This window comes from Callionymus lyra, chromosome 18 (genome assembly GCF_982586985.1).
Source record: "Callionymus lyra chromosome 18, fCalLyr1.hap1.1, whole genome shotgun sequence".
NCBI lineage: Eukaryota > Metazoa > Chordata > Actinopteri > Syngnathiformes > Callionymidae > Callionymus > Callionymus lyra.
In genome coordinates this window covers 15331333-15347126 of record NC_141835.1, presented here as the reverse complement: position 1 = coordinate 15347126, position 15794 = coordinate 15331333, and the positions used below count along the sequence as shown (strand labels likewise).

The 15794-nt window shown below is 42.3% G+C and overlaps 2 protein-coding genes across 4 annotated transcripts; one reads left to right on the top strand and one right to left on the bottom strand.

Annotated features, from left to right (window-relative positions):
- Positions 1 to 390: 390 nt before the first annotated feature.
- Positions 391 to 6124, bottom strand: lrrc74a (leucine rich repeat containing 74A). Its single transcript, XM_087780358.1, has 15 exons — positions 6035 to 6124; positions 5853 to 5960; positions 4417 to 4504; positions 4181 to 4353; positions 3262 to 3369; positions 3003 to 3096; positions 2896 to 2945; positions 2754 to 2835; positions 2609 to 2694; positions 2017 to 2211; positions 1849 to 1944; positions 1560 to 1703; positions 1391 to 1495; positions 1242 to 1327; positions 391 to 946 (listed from the first exon to the last, which is right to left on the bottom strand). The coding sequence occupies exons 1-15, from the start codon at positions 6122 to 6124 to the stop codon at positions 391 to 393; spliced, it is 2061 nt and encodes a 686-aa protein (XP_087636484.1).
- Positions 6125 to 10110: 3986 nt separating this feature from the next.
- On the top strand, positions 10111 to 15250 carry angel1 (angel homolog 1 (Drosophila)). Of its 3 annotated transcripts, none has more exons than XM_087779823.1 (9): positions 10111 to 10182; positions 12030 to 12461; positions 12530 to 12720; positions 12781 to 12850; positions 12931 to 13361; positions 14166 to 14304; positions 14398 to 14602; positions 14661 to 14812; positions 14915 to 15250. In XM_087779823.1, the coding sequence occupies exons 1-9, from the start codon at positions 10116 to 10118 to the stop codon at positions 15070 to 15072; spliced, it is 1845 nt and encodes a 614-aa protein (XP_087635949.1). In that variant the 5' UTR covers positions 10111 to 10115; the 3' UTR covers positions 15073 to 15250. The 3 variants fall into 3 exon arrangements, with proteins under 3 accessions (XP_087635949.1, XP_087635948.1, XP_087635947.1); XM_087779822.1 differs by having other exon boundaries at positions 14377 to 14602; positions 14664 to 14812; XM_087779821.1 differs by having other exon boundaries at positions 14377 to 14602.
- The last annotated feature ends 544 nt before the right edge of the window (positions 15251 to 15794 follow it).

Here is a 15794-nt window from a genome sequence, read left to right as displayed (position 1 = left end):
ATTTGATTAAGTTTTGGCAAGTCCGTGGATTTTTAAGAAGTTTTTACAACTCTGAGGAGCTTGGAGTATAGCTTGATGACATCCTGGTGTGGCGTTTAAGTGGTATGAGGAAGCCTTGGTGAATTTTTGAACACATGAAGTAGTTTTTTGTTGTTCTATGTAAACTAAAATTAATCCAAAAAAAGAAACTCATGCAAAACAAGATCGTGACAGGGGACGGTGGATTGTTCCTGTTAAACTAAAGAAGAAAATGCAAAGCATTATTTACAACAAGACAGTATGTTAAAAACTTGATTGTTAAAACCATATCAAAGAGAATAAAACAAAGTATAACAGGAGTCAACAAGAAAAACAAGTTCCATTAAGTAAGTTTTTTTTGTTTTTAATATATTATTTCACACTCTGGTGTTTTTTTTCTGTGCGCTTTTTGTTTTTTGTTTTCTTCGTCTTCTTTGTTTTTACTTGGGTGTCATTCAAGGCCGGTCTGGACCGGGTCAGCTGGTTAGCGCTCGGACTCAGGTCTGACCTTCCCCCGAGCGGAGAACTGGACTTGCCTCTTTCTGAGTGCGCCAGGTCGTCGAGTTCCGGTTGCGAGTACGATCGCATTGCTGGAGAGCTCGTGGGCCGATACGACGTGTTGCTGTCCAGCCTCGGCAGGTGCTCATTGCTCAGGTTGTTGATGGAATAGCGCCCACTGCTGGACATGACAATGTGGTGCCAGGAGCTCAAAGGGGTGGCGGAGAAGTGGCGGGGGCCACTGGAGTTCTCTTTGCTCCCCCCTGGGGATATGACCACAGAACCGTGAGGGGTCACCGCCTCCACCGCGCTTTGGAATGTCTTCAGGATGCGATCGCTCTTCTGCTTCTCCTTCTTCTGACGGGACTCCACCTTCCTGAGCTGCTTTCGATGGTTCCGCATCATCTGCTTCCTGGTGTCTGCCAGACCCCTGCAAAGAAATGGAGTTCCAAGATTCTCTCAAAGGTCTGACGGCTAAGGGTTGCCTTTGCCTTTTTTTGGGCTCAACATATCCGATAACTGAAGATGAGTTAACCCCCCTCCGCTGTCTTCTCTTAGAGAACAGAGGTTCTACTTTGGGTTCTTCCCAGATGACTGAGCTGTTAAGGTGAATACAAGACAATGAATGCCTAAACTACTGATTTGAACTCTGCTCAAAATGGTCCTTAAACTTCACACACAAGGACGAGATACCGATCCAGTTTTTGTTGGGCAAACGGGATCACCTGTAGTCCACCGAACCCGTTCCATCCCGGTCCAGTCTTTGAATCAGCTCCTCAGTCTGGAAGCGGTCCAAAGGAATGCTGGATTGCTAAAGACAAAATTGACAGAAATGGAAATAATCCCAGTGGATATCAAGCGGAATTATCCAAACCTGTACAGCCCGCCTGAAGTCCGCCACTGGGACCCGCATGGTTCCGTCTTTGTCAATGTTCCTGAAGAAATCCCAAAGACGTAGCTTTCTTTCGTCCAAGTAATCCTGCAACAACATCCACATGTTAGGATCACACCAGTTTTCTTCCAGGGATCAGATCCCTTCAGACCTGGATGACTTTCATCGGATCGATCCGCTTCGGCACTTTCTTTGCGATAAAACCTCCGACGCCTCCGTACTGGACGTTCAATTTGGGATGCTCGAGAAACGTCTCCTCCAGAAGACAGACAAAGTTCTCGTTTACCATCACGTTCTGATGAGAGAAAAAAAACAAACCTACTAGATTCTCATGAGCCATATTAGGGACAGATCTAGAAAAAACAATTGTGTTAAAAATTGATCTTTTTTGCCAGATTTAGAACTTTAACACTGATTTAATAAAGTGTAGCTTCACTCACGCAGATGTTTATCTCCTCTAGGGCAGTTCTGGGTGTGTTCTTTACCAGGTTAACCAGGGCCAGAGCGCCCTCTACTGTCACGGAGTTGTAAGCCAGCTGTGGGGGAAGAAAAGATACTTAAACAGTTAGTAGGATTGTTTTCTAGGCCCTGGAAGTGACAAAACCCACCAGCAGGACACGGAGCGTGTCATTGAACTCAAGGCCTCGACACAACATGCCCACGCCCTCGTTGGTGAGCCGGTTGTTGTTGAGGTTGAGGTGAACCAGGGAGCTGTTGAACTTCAGAGCCTCCCCCATCGCTAGAGCGCCCTCATTTCCGAACCCGTTCCAGGACAAGTCCAGATGACACAGCATCATATTCACCTGCAGAGGTTTTGAACATTGAAATATGGTCCAGAAAATAGAAGATAGTAACACACAAAAAGGTTTGTGTATGTATGGAGTCCAAAAGAAAGTATTGAAATATAAGTTCAAGTTCCAAACTGTTTCTTTTCTTTTACTTTATTTTATTAATTGATTTGTTTGTTTGAAATGTTTTTCACTGAATCCAATTACAAGACTACTTTACCTGGCGCGTGTGGATTGTCATTAAATTTATTTATTTATAATAATTAAAATAATGTTATTATGTTTGCAAAAAAAGCTGAATTGCTATTGTCCTTTTTCTACATTAAAACAATATTTTAAATGCAGAAAATAGAAAAAACAGGGGGGAAATAGTTTGACCATTTTAGACATTTATTTTATTAGGGGTTCACACCTTCAGTCCAGCACTGAGAGCGACGGCTCCTTTCATCCTGAGGTGGTTCCAGCTGAGGTCCAGAACCTCCAGTCCTTCATTGTTTGCTGAGGATCAGATCACATGAGCACGTCTCCACCTAGCAGCGACCGGTCTTGTGTAGCACCTAGCAGCTGTCCCAGGTGTTCCCCTCCTCTGCCGCAGAACTTGTTGTGGCTCAGGTCCAGCTCCTTCACCCGGAAGTTCACCTGGACACAAAACATCAGCGAGCTTGACCAGTGACATCAAACCCGACTGCAGCAACTCACAGTCAGAGCTTCTGCCAAGTGTTTAGCGTCGTCGTCGATGAAGCCGTTTCCTGTGCAGACCAAAGTGATGAGCGGACAAACTTTTTTGTTTCAGTTTGAACACGCACCTGAAAGTTTGAGCGTTCTGAGGGAAACACTGTCCAGCAGCATCTTAGCCACGTGCTCCACCCCTTCTGAGCGCAGATGGTTGTCAGACAAGTCCTGAAGAAAAGAAGGAAAGTCAGTAATTCCTAGATATGTGGACTTGAGTAGAGTGTGGCTTGGGGGCCAGGTTCGGCCCTCTCCTTGTATTTACTCGGTCCTGATGAGATCTATGTGTGACTGAGCAGAAACAGTTTATGTTTCAATATTGTTAGCAGGACTCACCAGATGCTGGATGGTGAAGTTTGCCCTCAGCAGCTCCAGCAGGTGTTTCGCTCCCTCAGCTGTGATGTTGTTGTCGGCGAGTTGAAGAGAGTTGATGTTCGTATCCGACTAGTTAGAGTCATGGTTGGAATCACACTGTGTGTTGTATTCAACAAGGTGTCATTTTTTACAAACCAAATCAATGTATTTAAATAAATCAATGGAGTCAGCAATACTTAAGTCATGATGAAATATTTTTAATAAATCATGTATTATATTTATACTTAATGAGATAAAATAAAAATAAAAATGTATACGAATATATTAATTAGCAGGAGTAGTAGTAATAAGTAGAAATAATTCATATTAATTTAAAAAAAATTGTTTTCTTTAAATTAAAGTTTACATTTACATCTTTTTTTAAGGGCAACTAATGAGAAAACCCAACTCTCCTGACTCACTGACATTTCAAATGTCAAAGTCTTCCTCTCCAAAATGCAGTTAATCCCTCATTATGATAATGTTATGACTTTATAATCCCAGGCCTTGACGAAAATCTCAGCGAACGAGAGGTTATGAGAGCGGCCGTAATGACAGGCTTTGCTCTTCCAGCCAGATGTAATCATACCTTGCTTTGCTTATACAACGAGTCCCTTGGAGGTGGAGACTTTTGAGATTTATGACATGTGGTGATAAGCCTTGATGATTGACCAATCACAGCAGAGTGGGCGTGGTTATGGTAAAAAAGATCTCCAGAGAAACAAAGTGTTTTCAGTGGACGGGGCTTAAGAAAGATTTCTTATGTAAATATTTAAATGAAAAGACAGTTTTTTTTTACAAACAGACACAGTAAAGGTCCAAGATCAATTTAGGAAAGAATTAAATCAACACATTAGTTGCGCGTTAAACAATTCCCACAATAAAAGTCTTCTCCTCTCACCACCAGACCAATAGCCAGTGCCTTGCAGCCCAGTGCTCCCAGTCCATGATGACTGAGCGTCATGGTGGACGACGACAGGTTCCGTAGGACGTGCGACACCGGCACAACACCCACCAATCTGCAGGCCTCCAGGTAGACCTCGGACACTGACATCTCCTTTTTAGGCTCCTCGTCTGAAACAACATTACTACTCATTAAATCATTAGTTTAATAACCTCGCACCGTCTGGAACTCACCGTCCGTGTCTGAATCCGAGTCTGGATCTTGATGTCTGTCATCATCCAGGTGAAGAGGCGCCAGGGAAAGTCCAAACATGTTCACCAACTACTGAAAACAACGGACAAGACGCATCATTTCCTGCTCCGCGCTGGCGAATTAAATTCCTCCACTGACTTGAAGGTAACTCAACTCCCTGGCTTCGTATGTCATGAATGAATAATGAATGAATGAGTGATCCACGGTGCGTATGAGCCGCACTCTGCTCTTCTTTTAGCTGGAAGCTAATTTAATTGTACAATAAATGAGTCGTATGTATTAGAAAATTGGGGAAAAAATGGTAAAAGTAGCTAAATGATTTAAGTTGTCTTGGGTAATATTTAAATTATCTATTACACATTTAAATGTCATTGGGCTGTAACAAACATAGTTTCTACATCTAGATTTTTTTCTAAAATATAGAAATGTTTAAAGCAAAAACATGTAATAATCATCTTATGACTGGACACGACTACCTCAGGATTTAGGTTTAAAAACGTCTCGAGTTTCAAGTTTATTTTTGAAGATCTTAAAGAAAGTTAAAAAGCTCTTGAGGAGACGTATGTTCTCCCCGTGTTGCCTGGGTTTACTCCGGGCACTCCGGTTTCCTCCCACAATCCAAAAAAAAATACAGAGGTTGATGAGAACTTGGGAAATTGTCCGTAGGTATGAGTGTGTGTGTGTGTGAGTGGTTGTGGGTCTTTGCTAGTCTTTGTGTAATTCTGAGTCCTTCAAGTGGAAGAGAAGGAAACATGGAAAATAAGCTGGTGAGCTGAGAAAGGTGTTTCGTGGGTGAGCCCCGTCCACAAGGCCCTCGAGGTGAGTGTCAATAATGCAATAGAAGTACAGGTTATCAAAATAGGAAACGATCACGTGTCGCCACAATCAAACAATTATGAATAAAAATATTGTAAAATTCAAATGATTTACTGCAGATTAATGATCTCAAATGTTATTTATCTTGTTAAAATATTCAAATATATCTGTACTTTATTATATTTTTTATAATACAAAATGTAATTCCTCAAAAAAAATATCTCCTCGCTGTGACGTTTCGTTTTTTGTACAATAGATGTTAGGGTACTATTAACTGTTTAAGCTTCAGTTTAAATGTCAACTGATTTTGTGGCTCTGAGTGAGTTTTTAATTTGAGCTTCATTGGCTCTTAACACAATAAATGTTGTTGACCCCTGATGTAGAAAATATCATCTGCTGCGTTCAGAAAAAGACATTTCATAGCTTTGACTTAAAATATTTTATTTACAATAAACATATATACACTTTAAAGACAATGATGGCTTCAGATGAATATATTCCTTCTCTTCCTCTCCCTCTTGTGTTTCTTTCCCTGCACAGAAGAAATAAAACATTAAATAATTTGCTAAAAGAAAAAGGAAAAGAAGATAAAGCTATTTACATAATTGCTGGCCTGGGACCACTCGGGGTGTTTCTCAGCGTGGATCCTTCTCTCCTCCTTTGCCATTTGGTAATAAACATCCTTCTCCTGTGACGAAAACTTCTGCCACTGTAGAAACAGGAAAACAGGTTGTCAAATAAAGAGTTTTCAGATGTTAGTCTGGCTGGATTCTAGACACCGACCATCTGTCCCAGGATGGTGTTGGCTTCCACAATGTTCTTTGGCTTCACTATCTTCTTCACCATCTCCCTGCTCTCCCTCATGAACACCATGAATGCGTTTGGTGGTTTCTTGACGTACACCTTCGTGTTTCTGGCACCACAGCATCTGGTGGAACATCAGATAATTGCCATTAGATCTATGTTATGAGTAAACTGTGCATTTAGATGAATCAAACGTGAGGACTAACTTGGAAGAGCAGGCCTGAGGTGGAGAAGGAGCGCGGCTGGAGGTCGTTTGGATGTTCTTTTTGTGGCTAGAATGAAAAGGAAAGTTAATTTCACGTCGATATTTAAGACATGGAGTTGAATATGAACACGTGTGACACTTACAAAAAGAAGAGTGGACCCATGACTTCCACAGCTTTTGGCTGAACCCAGAACCCTGGGGGGGCACCACTGTTGACCCAAGTCAACCCAGCTGGGACTTGATGGTAGTGCCGTACCCTGTTCTCTGACACTAGTCCAAACGATGGAACCGTCGTGGCTCCACATTGGAAGGGGTTGGTTTCAGGGGCCGTCGTCATTTTGAACTCTGAGGTCAAACTCAGAATTGCCCCAAAACTCAAACTCAGAATTGTACAATCTAATAGCCCGAGGAATGAATGAGTCATTGAGTCTATTAGTGTTGCATCTGGGAAGGAGCATTCATTCACTCCATCTGCTTCTCTGCTCACTGATGACAGTGTTCAGAGGATGACTGTCATCATCCATGATGGACAGTAGTTTCTCCAGTGATCTCCTCTCAGCAACTGTCACCAGTGAGTCCAGCTTCATGCCAACCACAGAACCAGCCCTCCTGATCAACCTGTCCAACCTGTTGACACTCCTCATGGACACATTCCCACCCCAACACACCAGAGCATAAAACATGACACTGGCCACCATAGACTGGTAGAACATGCAGAGGAGCTTCCTGCAGATGCTAAATGATCGGAGCCTCCTCAGAAAGTACAGTCTACTCTGAATTTTCTTATATACTGGACCAGTCCAGTTCACTATCCAGCCGCACACCGAGGTACTTATAGTTGTCAACTATCTCCGCCTCTGATGAACACTGGATGTGACTTTGTCCTGGACCTCCCGAAGTCCAAGACCAGCTCCTTGTTCTTTGAGGTGTTCAGCTGCAAGTGGTTCCTCTCACTCCAGTCCACAAAGTCACGTATCAGACTTTTGTACTCGTCCTCGCTGTTGTCCCTGATGCATCCAACAATGGCAGTGTTGTCAGCATACTTCTGGATGAGACTGGATGGTGTTGAAGGCACTAGAAAAGTCCAGGAACAGGATCCTCACTGAACCGCTTCCTTTATCCAGGTGGGAGTAGGCCCGATGCAGGAGGTGAAGGATGGCATCTTCTACACCAACTGCTGGACGTTAGGCAAACTGCAGGGGGTCTTGGGCGTGCTGGACTTGTGGCCTGAGAGTTTTGAGGAACAGCCGCTCCAGTGTCTTCATCAGCTGCGAAGTCAGTGCCACCGGTCTGTAATCGTTCAGCACGCTTGGTCTGATCTTTTTCGGGACTGGAACGATACAGAAAGTCTTCCACAGAGTTGGTACTTTCCCCAGCCGTAGACTGAGGTTGAAGACATGCTGGAGCGGCTCAGCTAGTTCAGCAGAGCAGGTCTTTAGCAGTCGAGCAGACACCTTATCAGGACCAGCAGCCTTCCCTGGACGAATCCTCCGAAGTACATTGTGTACCTGGAATGAGGTGAAGCTGGGAAGTGGTTGTGTGGAGCTGGGGGGGGCACAAGAAGGTGGGGCAGGTCCTGAGGCGGACAGCAGTGAGGGTGAGGTGACCTGCTCAAAACTGTTGAAAAAGTTGTTTAGACTGTTTGCCTCCTCCACCGTGTCCACTGCAGTCAGAGAGGCCTTGGTCTTGTGTCCAGTGATGGTTTTAACACCATCCCAGACCTCTCTTATTTCTTCTTGGCTCAGCTTCTCCTCCAACCTCCTCCTGTACGTGTCCTTTGCCTCCCTCAAGCATCGCTTCACCTCCTGCTGTGCTGACCTCATGGCGCCCCTGTCCCTGCTCCTGAAAGCCACTTTCTTCCTGTTAAGGACATCCTTGACCTATTTTGTTACCCACGGTTTATTATTAGGGTAACAGCGGACAGTCTTAGCAGGGGCAACAACGTCCAAGCATCGTTAGATAGTGTGTCTGACCCACGATGTCCTCACCATGAGACTTCAGCAGCACATCCCAGTCCGTGGTGTCAAAGCAGTCTCTGATGGCATCCTCCACAGCTGGTGTCCACTTCCTGATTGTCTTAGTGGTCACAGTCTGTCTCTGCACCAGAGGAATGTACTGTGACTGAAGGTGGACCACGTTATGATCAGACTTTCCAAGTGGAGGAAGAGGTTTGGCTCTGTAGGCGTCCTTCAAGTTGGAATAAAGAAGGTCAATTGTCCTGTTATTCCTGGTGGAAAGTAGGCAGAGTAGAGTCCAGGTTGGCATGATGATGAGACCAGCAAGGCCATCAGAATTACTGTTGACCCCACTCCCCCATCCCACAGCCATCAAGCAGAAGTCTGCGCAGTCTTCAGGCCAGAACCAGCAGGATAAAGGACAGCTTCTTCCACCAGGCAACAAGTATTGTTGATGATTCATTTCATTTTGTTGATTTTGTTTATTATTTTTTTCAATGTCTTATTTAATGTCCTTTCATTGTCTACTTCATGTTTTGTATCGTGGGTCCAAGAGGACCACAATTTCATCTATGCTGTATGTCTTGATACATGTATATTTGACAATAAAAGAACTTTAACTTGAAGTGATTTCTGATTATTCTGTAAAATAAAACAAACGCAGTCAATTAAATGAATACAAAGTATTATGGTACTGTAAATGTGAATAATCTGGTGAAAATGATCTTGATGATTTTTAGTACCATATCAGGGAATAAAAAGGGATGAAAACAATTGTTAGCTTTTAAGCTTATCATATAACTGAGCGATATTATTGTGTCTCATTTTAAGTCAATCACGTTTCCTAGAAGCAATTGAAGAAAAATAAGGAAACATTAGATGATTATTTATATTTAAAAGTAATTATTCTTAATGTAAGTGATCGTAATGTATCGCTGCCCCCAGAAGATTATAATATATTTATATTTGAGGTAAAAAGGTCAAGTTTAATAACGTGAAATTCATGTGAGAAACTCGTTGCCTCGATCGATGAGCTCTGCTTGGGCTTCAATCCGAAAAAGAGTCGAGTAGATAAAAATAAGTTCTTACATATTGATTAAAATAGATATTTGTGTTACTACTTAAAAAGAACGTATCAAGGTATCAAGTGTTTTTACGGTTGTTTCTAGAATTGTCCAGAAGGGGGCAGCATATTCGTTGTAAGTAAATAAATGTTATTTGTAAAGCGCAACCCAATTTACTTAATTTAATCTTGTTTTAATAATATACATGTTTGGTGCAGTTTCTTAATGTATTTTTGTATGTAATTCTTTGACAAATGATGTATGTTTTTATTGATTTTTATTGTAAATAACTTTCTACCTACTATCAGTCTTAAATGTGCTTTTGAAATAATGTCTATAAATATACTGTTCATCCAGAAATTAAAAAATGTTTTTAGGAGTTAAAAATTAATTCGTAATATATTCAGATTCATTAATATTTATATTATACATATATTTTTGTTTTAAATGATAGCAAAGAGAAAGAGAAAAAAATGTATACCTAAAAAAAAAAGATTTGAGCGGGAGCAATGTAATTGTAAATGTAAAAATTAATTTAGTTAATTTAAGTAGTTGTTATAAACAATAACAAACAATAATACATATTATTAACATTTATAAATAAATAAAAATGAAAATTACAAGTATTTGAAAATACAATAAAATAAAAACTCTAATAATTATGCAATTTAAATTGCAACCGTGCATTTAATTTTAAATTGTAATAATTATTTTTTCGTGTTGACTACGAGGTGTCATTCCTGGCATAGCCGCAGTTGAGATGGGGGCGCTGTAAATGACAACGCGCTTCTCCCCCCACCTCCACCCGCGCAGAAGAAGAAGCCATAAAAACAGTCATGATTGGCAGCTTGTTGTTTTACGGTCTTTTCCCTTTATCAAGATACGTAACAAGTCGACTCTCAAGTAAGTTTCTCTGCTGCCTCACTGTCTGCAAACAACATTTACGATCGCACGTTTTAAATCTGCCGACACGTGCTTCCTAAAATATTCAATATATATATTATTCAATGACGCTGAGATTTTTTTTCTTTATACACCTATTTATGAAAAGAAAAATCAGATTAAATGGAATTGGGAAACATAATTTCTCTTCAACTCATGGTTCAAAAAAAGTTAATTCGATAATATAAATTTAAAAAGTTTAAATCATCATCAACAATCATCCTAAAATGAAATAATTGTTTACTTTTTTCCTTTTAATAATGTCTCATCAGAATCACGTTTATTGCCAGTGTTTGAAACACAACATAGGATTTGTTGTGGTGTCGGTACAGAATTAAAAAAATAACTAAGATAACACAAAATAAGCAATAGAAAAACAGAACCAAGCACCAAGACAGCCATTCTAAACATTGTAAACTGTTACGTAACGTCAATAAAAAAATATATAACAAGTGGAATACAGAAAAGTAATAGTTTAACATATTTAAACATGTTTTCCAAATTACTTGATATTTAAAATAATGAAATTACGATGAAGGTAACTGTGGGTCCAGCGTTCAACTAAATATATTGAATTTCCACATTTCTTCAAACTCCTTACCTTAATAAAAATAGTTTATTTTCCACTACATGCAACATATGTCATTTCTTTTACCCATAGATTTGTTAAAGGTATATCCACTTATAACCAGAAAAAGGGCAATCATCCTCCTGGCCTGTAGGAGTCCAAAGTCTATTACTACTGTATTAGAATGAATCGTTTTGCATGGTGAGGTATATTTAGTCCAACAACTTTCGACAACATTGTCCCACTTTTGTTATTCCAGTCATTCCCAAACACAATGAAATTAGATACATTTTCCTTCTAAATATTTAGTAAAGATGTCTGGGGTGTTAGGCGACCAGCTATTTAACTTTACAGGTGTTTTATTATATATATATATATATATATATATATATATATTTATGATGTCACAACACCATCTGAAATTTATAATCCATGCGTTTGTGTCTTCTCGTTCAGACTAGTGTAACAGTTTATTTTCATGTCTTAACAATAAGGATCTGTCTCGCCTGCAGTTAATACAAAACTCTGCAGCAAGAATTCTGACCCGCTCTAGTAGAAGAACTCACATTTCCCCGATCCTTAAAACTCTTCACTGGCTGCCAGTTTCTTTCAAGATAAATTTTCATTTTAAAATCATGGTCAGGCTCCTCCTTCCATCAGTGATCTGATCCAGACTTACATCCCAGCTCGGGCTCTGAGGTCTGTGGATCAGAATCTACTGATGGTTCCTGAACATGCTTCAGGACCAGAGGAGAGAAATCCTTCCAGGCTGTTGCTCCTAAGCTTTGGAACGATCTTCCTCTCCCTCTCTGTTTGATGGATGTACTGACTCCTTCAAGAAACATCTTAAGACGTTCTTATTTGTGCAGGATTTTCCCGTATTTTCTGGGACTCCTGTGTTTATCTTATATGTGTCTTGGCCTTTTAAAGTATATATTTGAACTGTATATTGTTTTTGATTGTTAAAGCGCTTTGTGACCCTGGTCTAGAAAGGTCCTTTACACATAACCTTTACTTACTTGCTTATATAAGTCCTCATGAACCACTTATACTGTTGTTACCTCCTTTTTGTGTTTTTTGCTTCTAGGCTTTAATGCATATATTATTCCACTCTTTCTTTAATATAATATTCGCATGCCTCTAGTCTATCAGTGGAGGACTTAAATTGTATTTTTTATATACAATTAATATTATTTATCAACGACAAATATCCATTTAAATCTTGTGCTCTGTTGTTCAGATGCTGTGAGAGAATCTCCTGCTATGGTGGTCGATGGTGCCGTCACGCTGTCCCAGAACACTGTGTTGCTCCAGCAGCTCCCGCTGGGAGAGGAAAGTGAATCGGGGATGAGGAAGGGAAGCCGGACGATGGAGGAGGACAACATCTTTGACATGAAGGCTGAACTCGGTGGAACAGATGATGAAGGCAGTCATGAGGTGACGGAGGAAAAACATGTTCTTGCACTTCCTGCCGACGAGGGTCTGGACGGGGGTGAGATGCAGAAGACACATGTGGTGGCAACAGAGAACAAAGCGGAGCCCAGCGAGTGCTGGGATGACTATATAGTGGAGGAGGTCGACAGCTCGGGCTTCTTCTCCTTTCAACCTGATGCGACCTTGGAGGAAGACTTTGGCTATCCTGCTGCTGCGAAGACATCCGACCACTTGCATGGTAAGAGTGATGGTTTTAAACCATCCATATAAAAGTATTTTACTTGCATATATTTCCTGTCTCATCAGTTCGGCATCACGAGAAGTTTGGAGAGAAAAATCCGGAAACTTTGGACTTCACAGTCATGTCCTATAACATTCTGGCTCAGGATCTTCTGGAGGCTCATGAAGAGCTTTACCTGCACTGCCCTCTAGAGGTGCTGGACTGGAACTACCGCTGCAAAATGCTCCTGGAGGAGATCCAGGAGTCACTTCCTGATGTGAGTCACATGACGAAGGCATGTGACTAGATAATGATGTGAAATAGATTTTTTGTGTAGATTTTGTGTCTCCAGGAGGTCCAGGAGAACCACTATTATGAGCAGCTGTTCCCAGCCCTGACGAGGTTAGGTGGGTCCTTGCCTGCCATCGTGTGTTGATGCCACAATAGTGCGTCTCCTTGTGCACCTCATCAGACGGTTCTCCTCCAGGTTACGAGTGCGTCTTCAAGCGTCGGACAGGAAACAAAACCGACGGCTGCGCGACCTGTTATCAGTGCGGCCGGTTCAGCAAAGTGTCCGCTTCCCCGCTGGAACTCTACAGGCCAGAAACGGGTCTGCTGGACCGACACAACGTCGCCGTCGTGCTGCTGCTGGAGCCGACGCCGCCTCCCGAGCAGAAGAGCCCGCTGCTCTGCGTCGCCAACACTCACCTGCTCTTCAACCCCTGGAGGGGCGACGTGAAGCTGGCCCAGCTGGGCCTCCTGCTGGCCGAAGTCGACCGCATGTTCAAGAGCTGCGCGGATGAAGGGCGACGCTGTGACATCGTGCTGTGTGGAGACCTGAACGCCGTTCCTCAGTCGCCGCTGTGCCGGCTCATCACCACCGGGAACCTGTACATGAAGGATCTGCCGATGTGGTTGGTGAGCATGAACACGAGAGAACTGCTGCTAATATGACTTATTTTCTCACTTACGAACTAATGACTACGTGAAATTTTTCCACTTCAACACAGACTTTTATTTTTTTTTAAATTTAACAAAACAATATTCATCACATTACTTTGTACATTTTTACTTCATGCAATCAAGTTACTTTAAAATGCATTACTAGTTACTCATTTCAAAAGTAAAAGTTTAGGTTACTTGCTACTTACAAAGTAGCAATGCTACTGATAGATGTCATAGTGATGCTGTGACTCATCAATTTAGACAAAAGACAAGAGCAATAAATTAAATAAACAAAAACAAATGCAAAACAAAAATATAAATTAGGGGTGCACTGATCTAATAAACGTAACCCTTGTGTGAGCTCAGGGTCAAGGTGACCCGAAAACAAATGTGTTTGTGGTATCCCTTGTGTTGCCTCAATTCAAACATCCAAATACCTCCGTAATGCTCGTCTGTAACGTGAAGCTTTGACAGGGGGAATTGTTTCCAGAAAATATTAAATAAGTCTATATTTTAAGATAGTTTGTCGCGCAATATCAAATCTATAACTCCATCTTTATTTTTAAATTAATTAAGTAATTATTAAGAATTTATTTTGTCTATAACTATAAGAGGAACAGATCACTCTGGAAATAATCCCAACCATTAGTTGACATGAGGGTGAGTAGAAAATGAACTATCACTTTAATGGGGAAAATTAAGATAATCCGGACTCATAGTGTAGTTTGTGTGCCTTACAACATTCACACAATAATTGCTTTGACTTGTGTCCAACAGGTTTCGTGTCAGGAGGATTTGTCCCACCAGCTCCACAGCTACAGGCTCATGAGTCCGTGGCCGATCTCTCTGGGGATCACCAACGACTGCCAGTACGTTCGAGCTGACCAGACCCGCAAGGCTCCGAGTGTGGAGGCAGGTGAGAGTTGAGGGATGTCGTGGAGTCCGACTTGAGGTGTTTGCGAATCCTGATCCTGTTGCTTGCGTTGAGATCCGTGTCGTCACTCTGAAGGAGGAAGGATTCAGTACAGCCACGAGTTCCTCCTGCAGCTGCGCTCCTGTCCTCTCTCCAGCATCCGTCCACCCGACCTGCCGATCATCCCGGGAGTGACGGACGCCACTCAAGTCACGGCGACTCCGTTTAAAGCGGTTTCCTCCGATTGTTGCTCTCGTTACTCTTCAGGCGGCCACAGACGAACGCCGAGGATAAGTCAGAGGTGAGCACCTGCATCACAGCGAGGACTTCTCCAGAGTCATCTGTGTCTGGCTTTCCAGCAGCTTCACCATCAGCCACAGGTTTGACCTGGAGTCCGTCTACAAGCACGTTCTCCCTGGATCCGGAGCAGCAGAGGTCACGACCCTGCACTCACAGGCTGGAGCGACAGTGGACTACATCTTCTTCTCCCCGAGGCGCACGTGTTCGACAGGTCAGGTGTCGCACATCTGCTCAATTTTGTGTGTCTTCTTAAGAGTATGTGTGTGTGTGTGTCGCGAACAGAAGAATCTCAGTATACGTGACTGTTCTGCAGACGGAGACTCCCTCAGAGGAGGTCTGACTCTGCTCAGCTGTCTCTCGCTGCCCTCCGAAGACGTCCTCTGGTCCCTGAGAGGTCTCCCCAACCACATGTTCCCCTCAGACCACCTCAGCCTGCTGGCCAAGTTCCAGATGGACCTGAGCGCCCCCTGAAGGTGAACTAAACCACGAGTTAAATAGTTAAAAGTTTGGTTTGTTAATGAAACGAAAATATTTTTGTATGGTTTGTGATGATTTATTTTTCTACCAGAGCACACGTTTATTAAATGTTTTCTCACTCATTTAGTGTGAAAAACTTTCTTTGTGATGTTGACTATAAACTGCCTCTGCATTAAACGCACTTCTATACAAGCAGTGATCGTTCTGTCATAGTAAGAGTGTTCGAGACGCATGAGTGAATAATTCATTTAGTTCTTCTGGACGCTGAAGCGTTGTAATTCAACCTCTTTGTTACAAATAATAATTAGTGACTGTGGCGTCAAAAGATTCCCATATAAGGAAGTAGGTCACTTCTGTGTGCCGTCTGTCTCCGCGGCACAAACGCAGGAAGACATCTGGACGTGTTTATCCGTCTGAAGAGTTCCATCTGTGCATCGTCACCGCTTGAGCGAAGAAGCAGAGACTCACACCCACACTGTTGTCTGAGTCTAGCTGCCGACGGCTTACAATGGGAGTACGGGCGAGGGTTGGAACCTATGACCGTCTCTGCTCGCCCCATTACCCGCTGCACTACAGCTGTGGAACCACACGGTGCAGCTGCAGGTCATGACGCTCTCAGTAATAAATCACATTTAGTCATAGAAAGATCATCATGGCGCCGTCGTTGACAAATGTAAGTAAGTAATCACAAAGCGCTTTAACAATCAAAACAATAC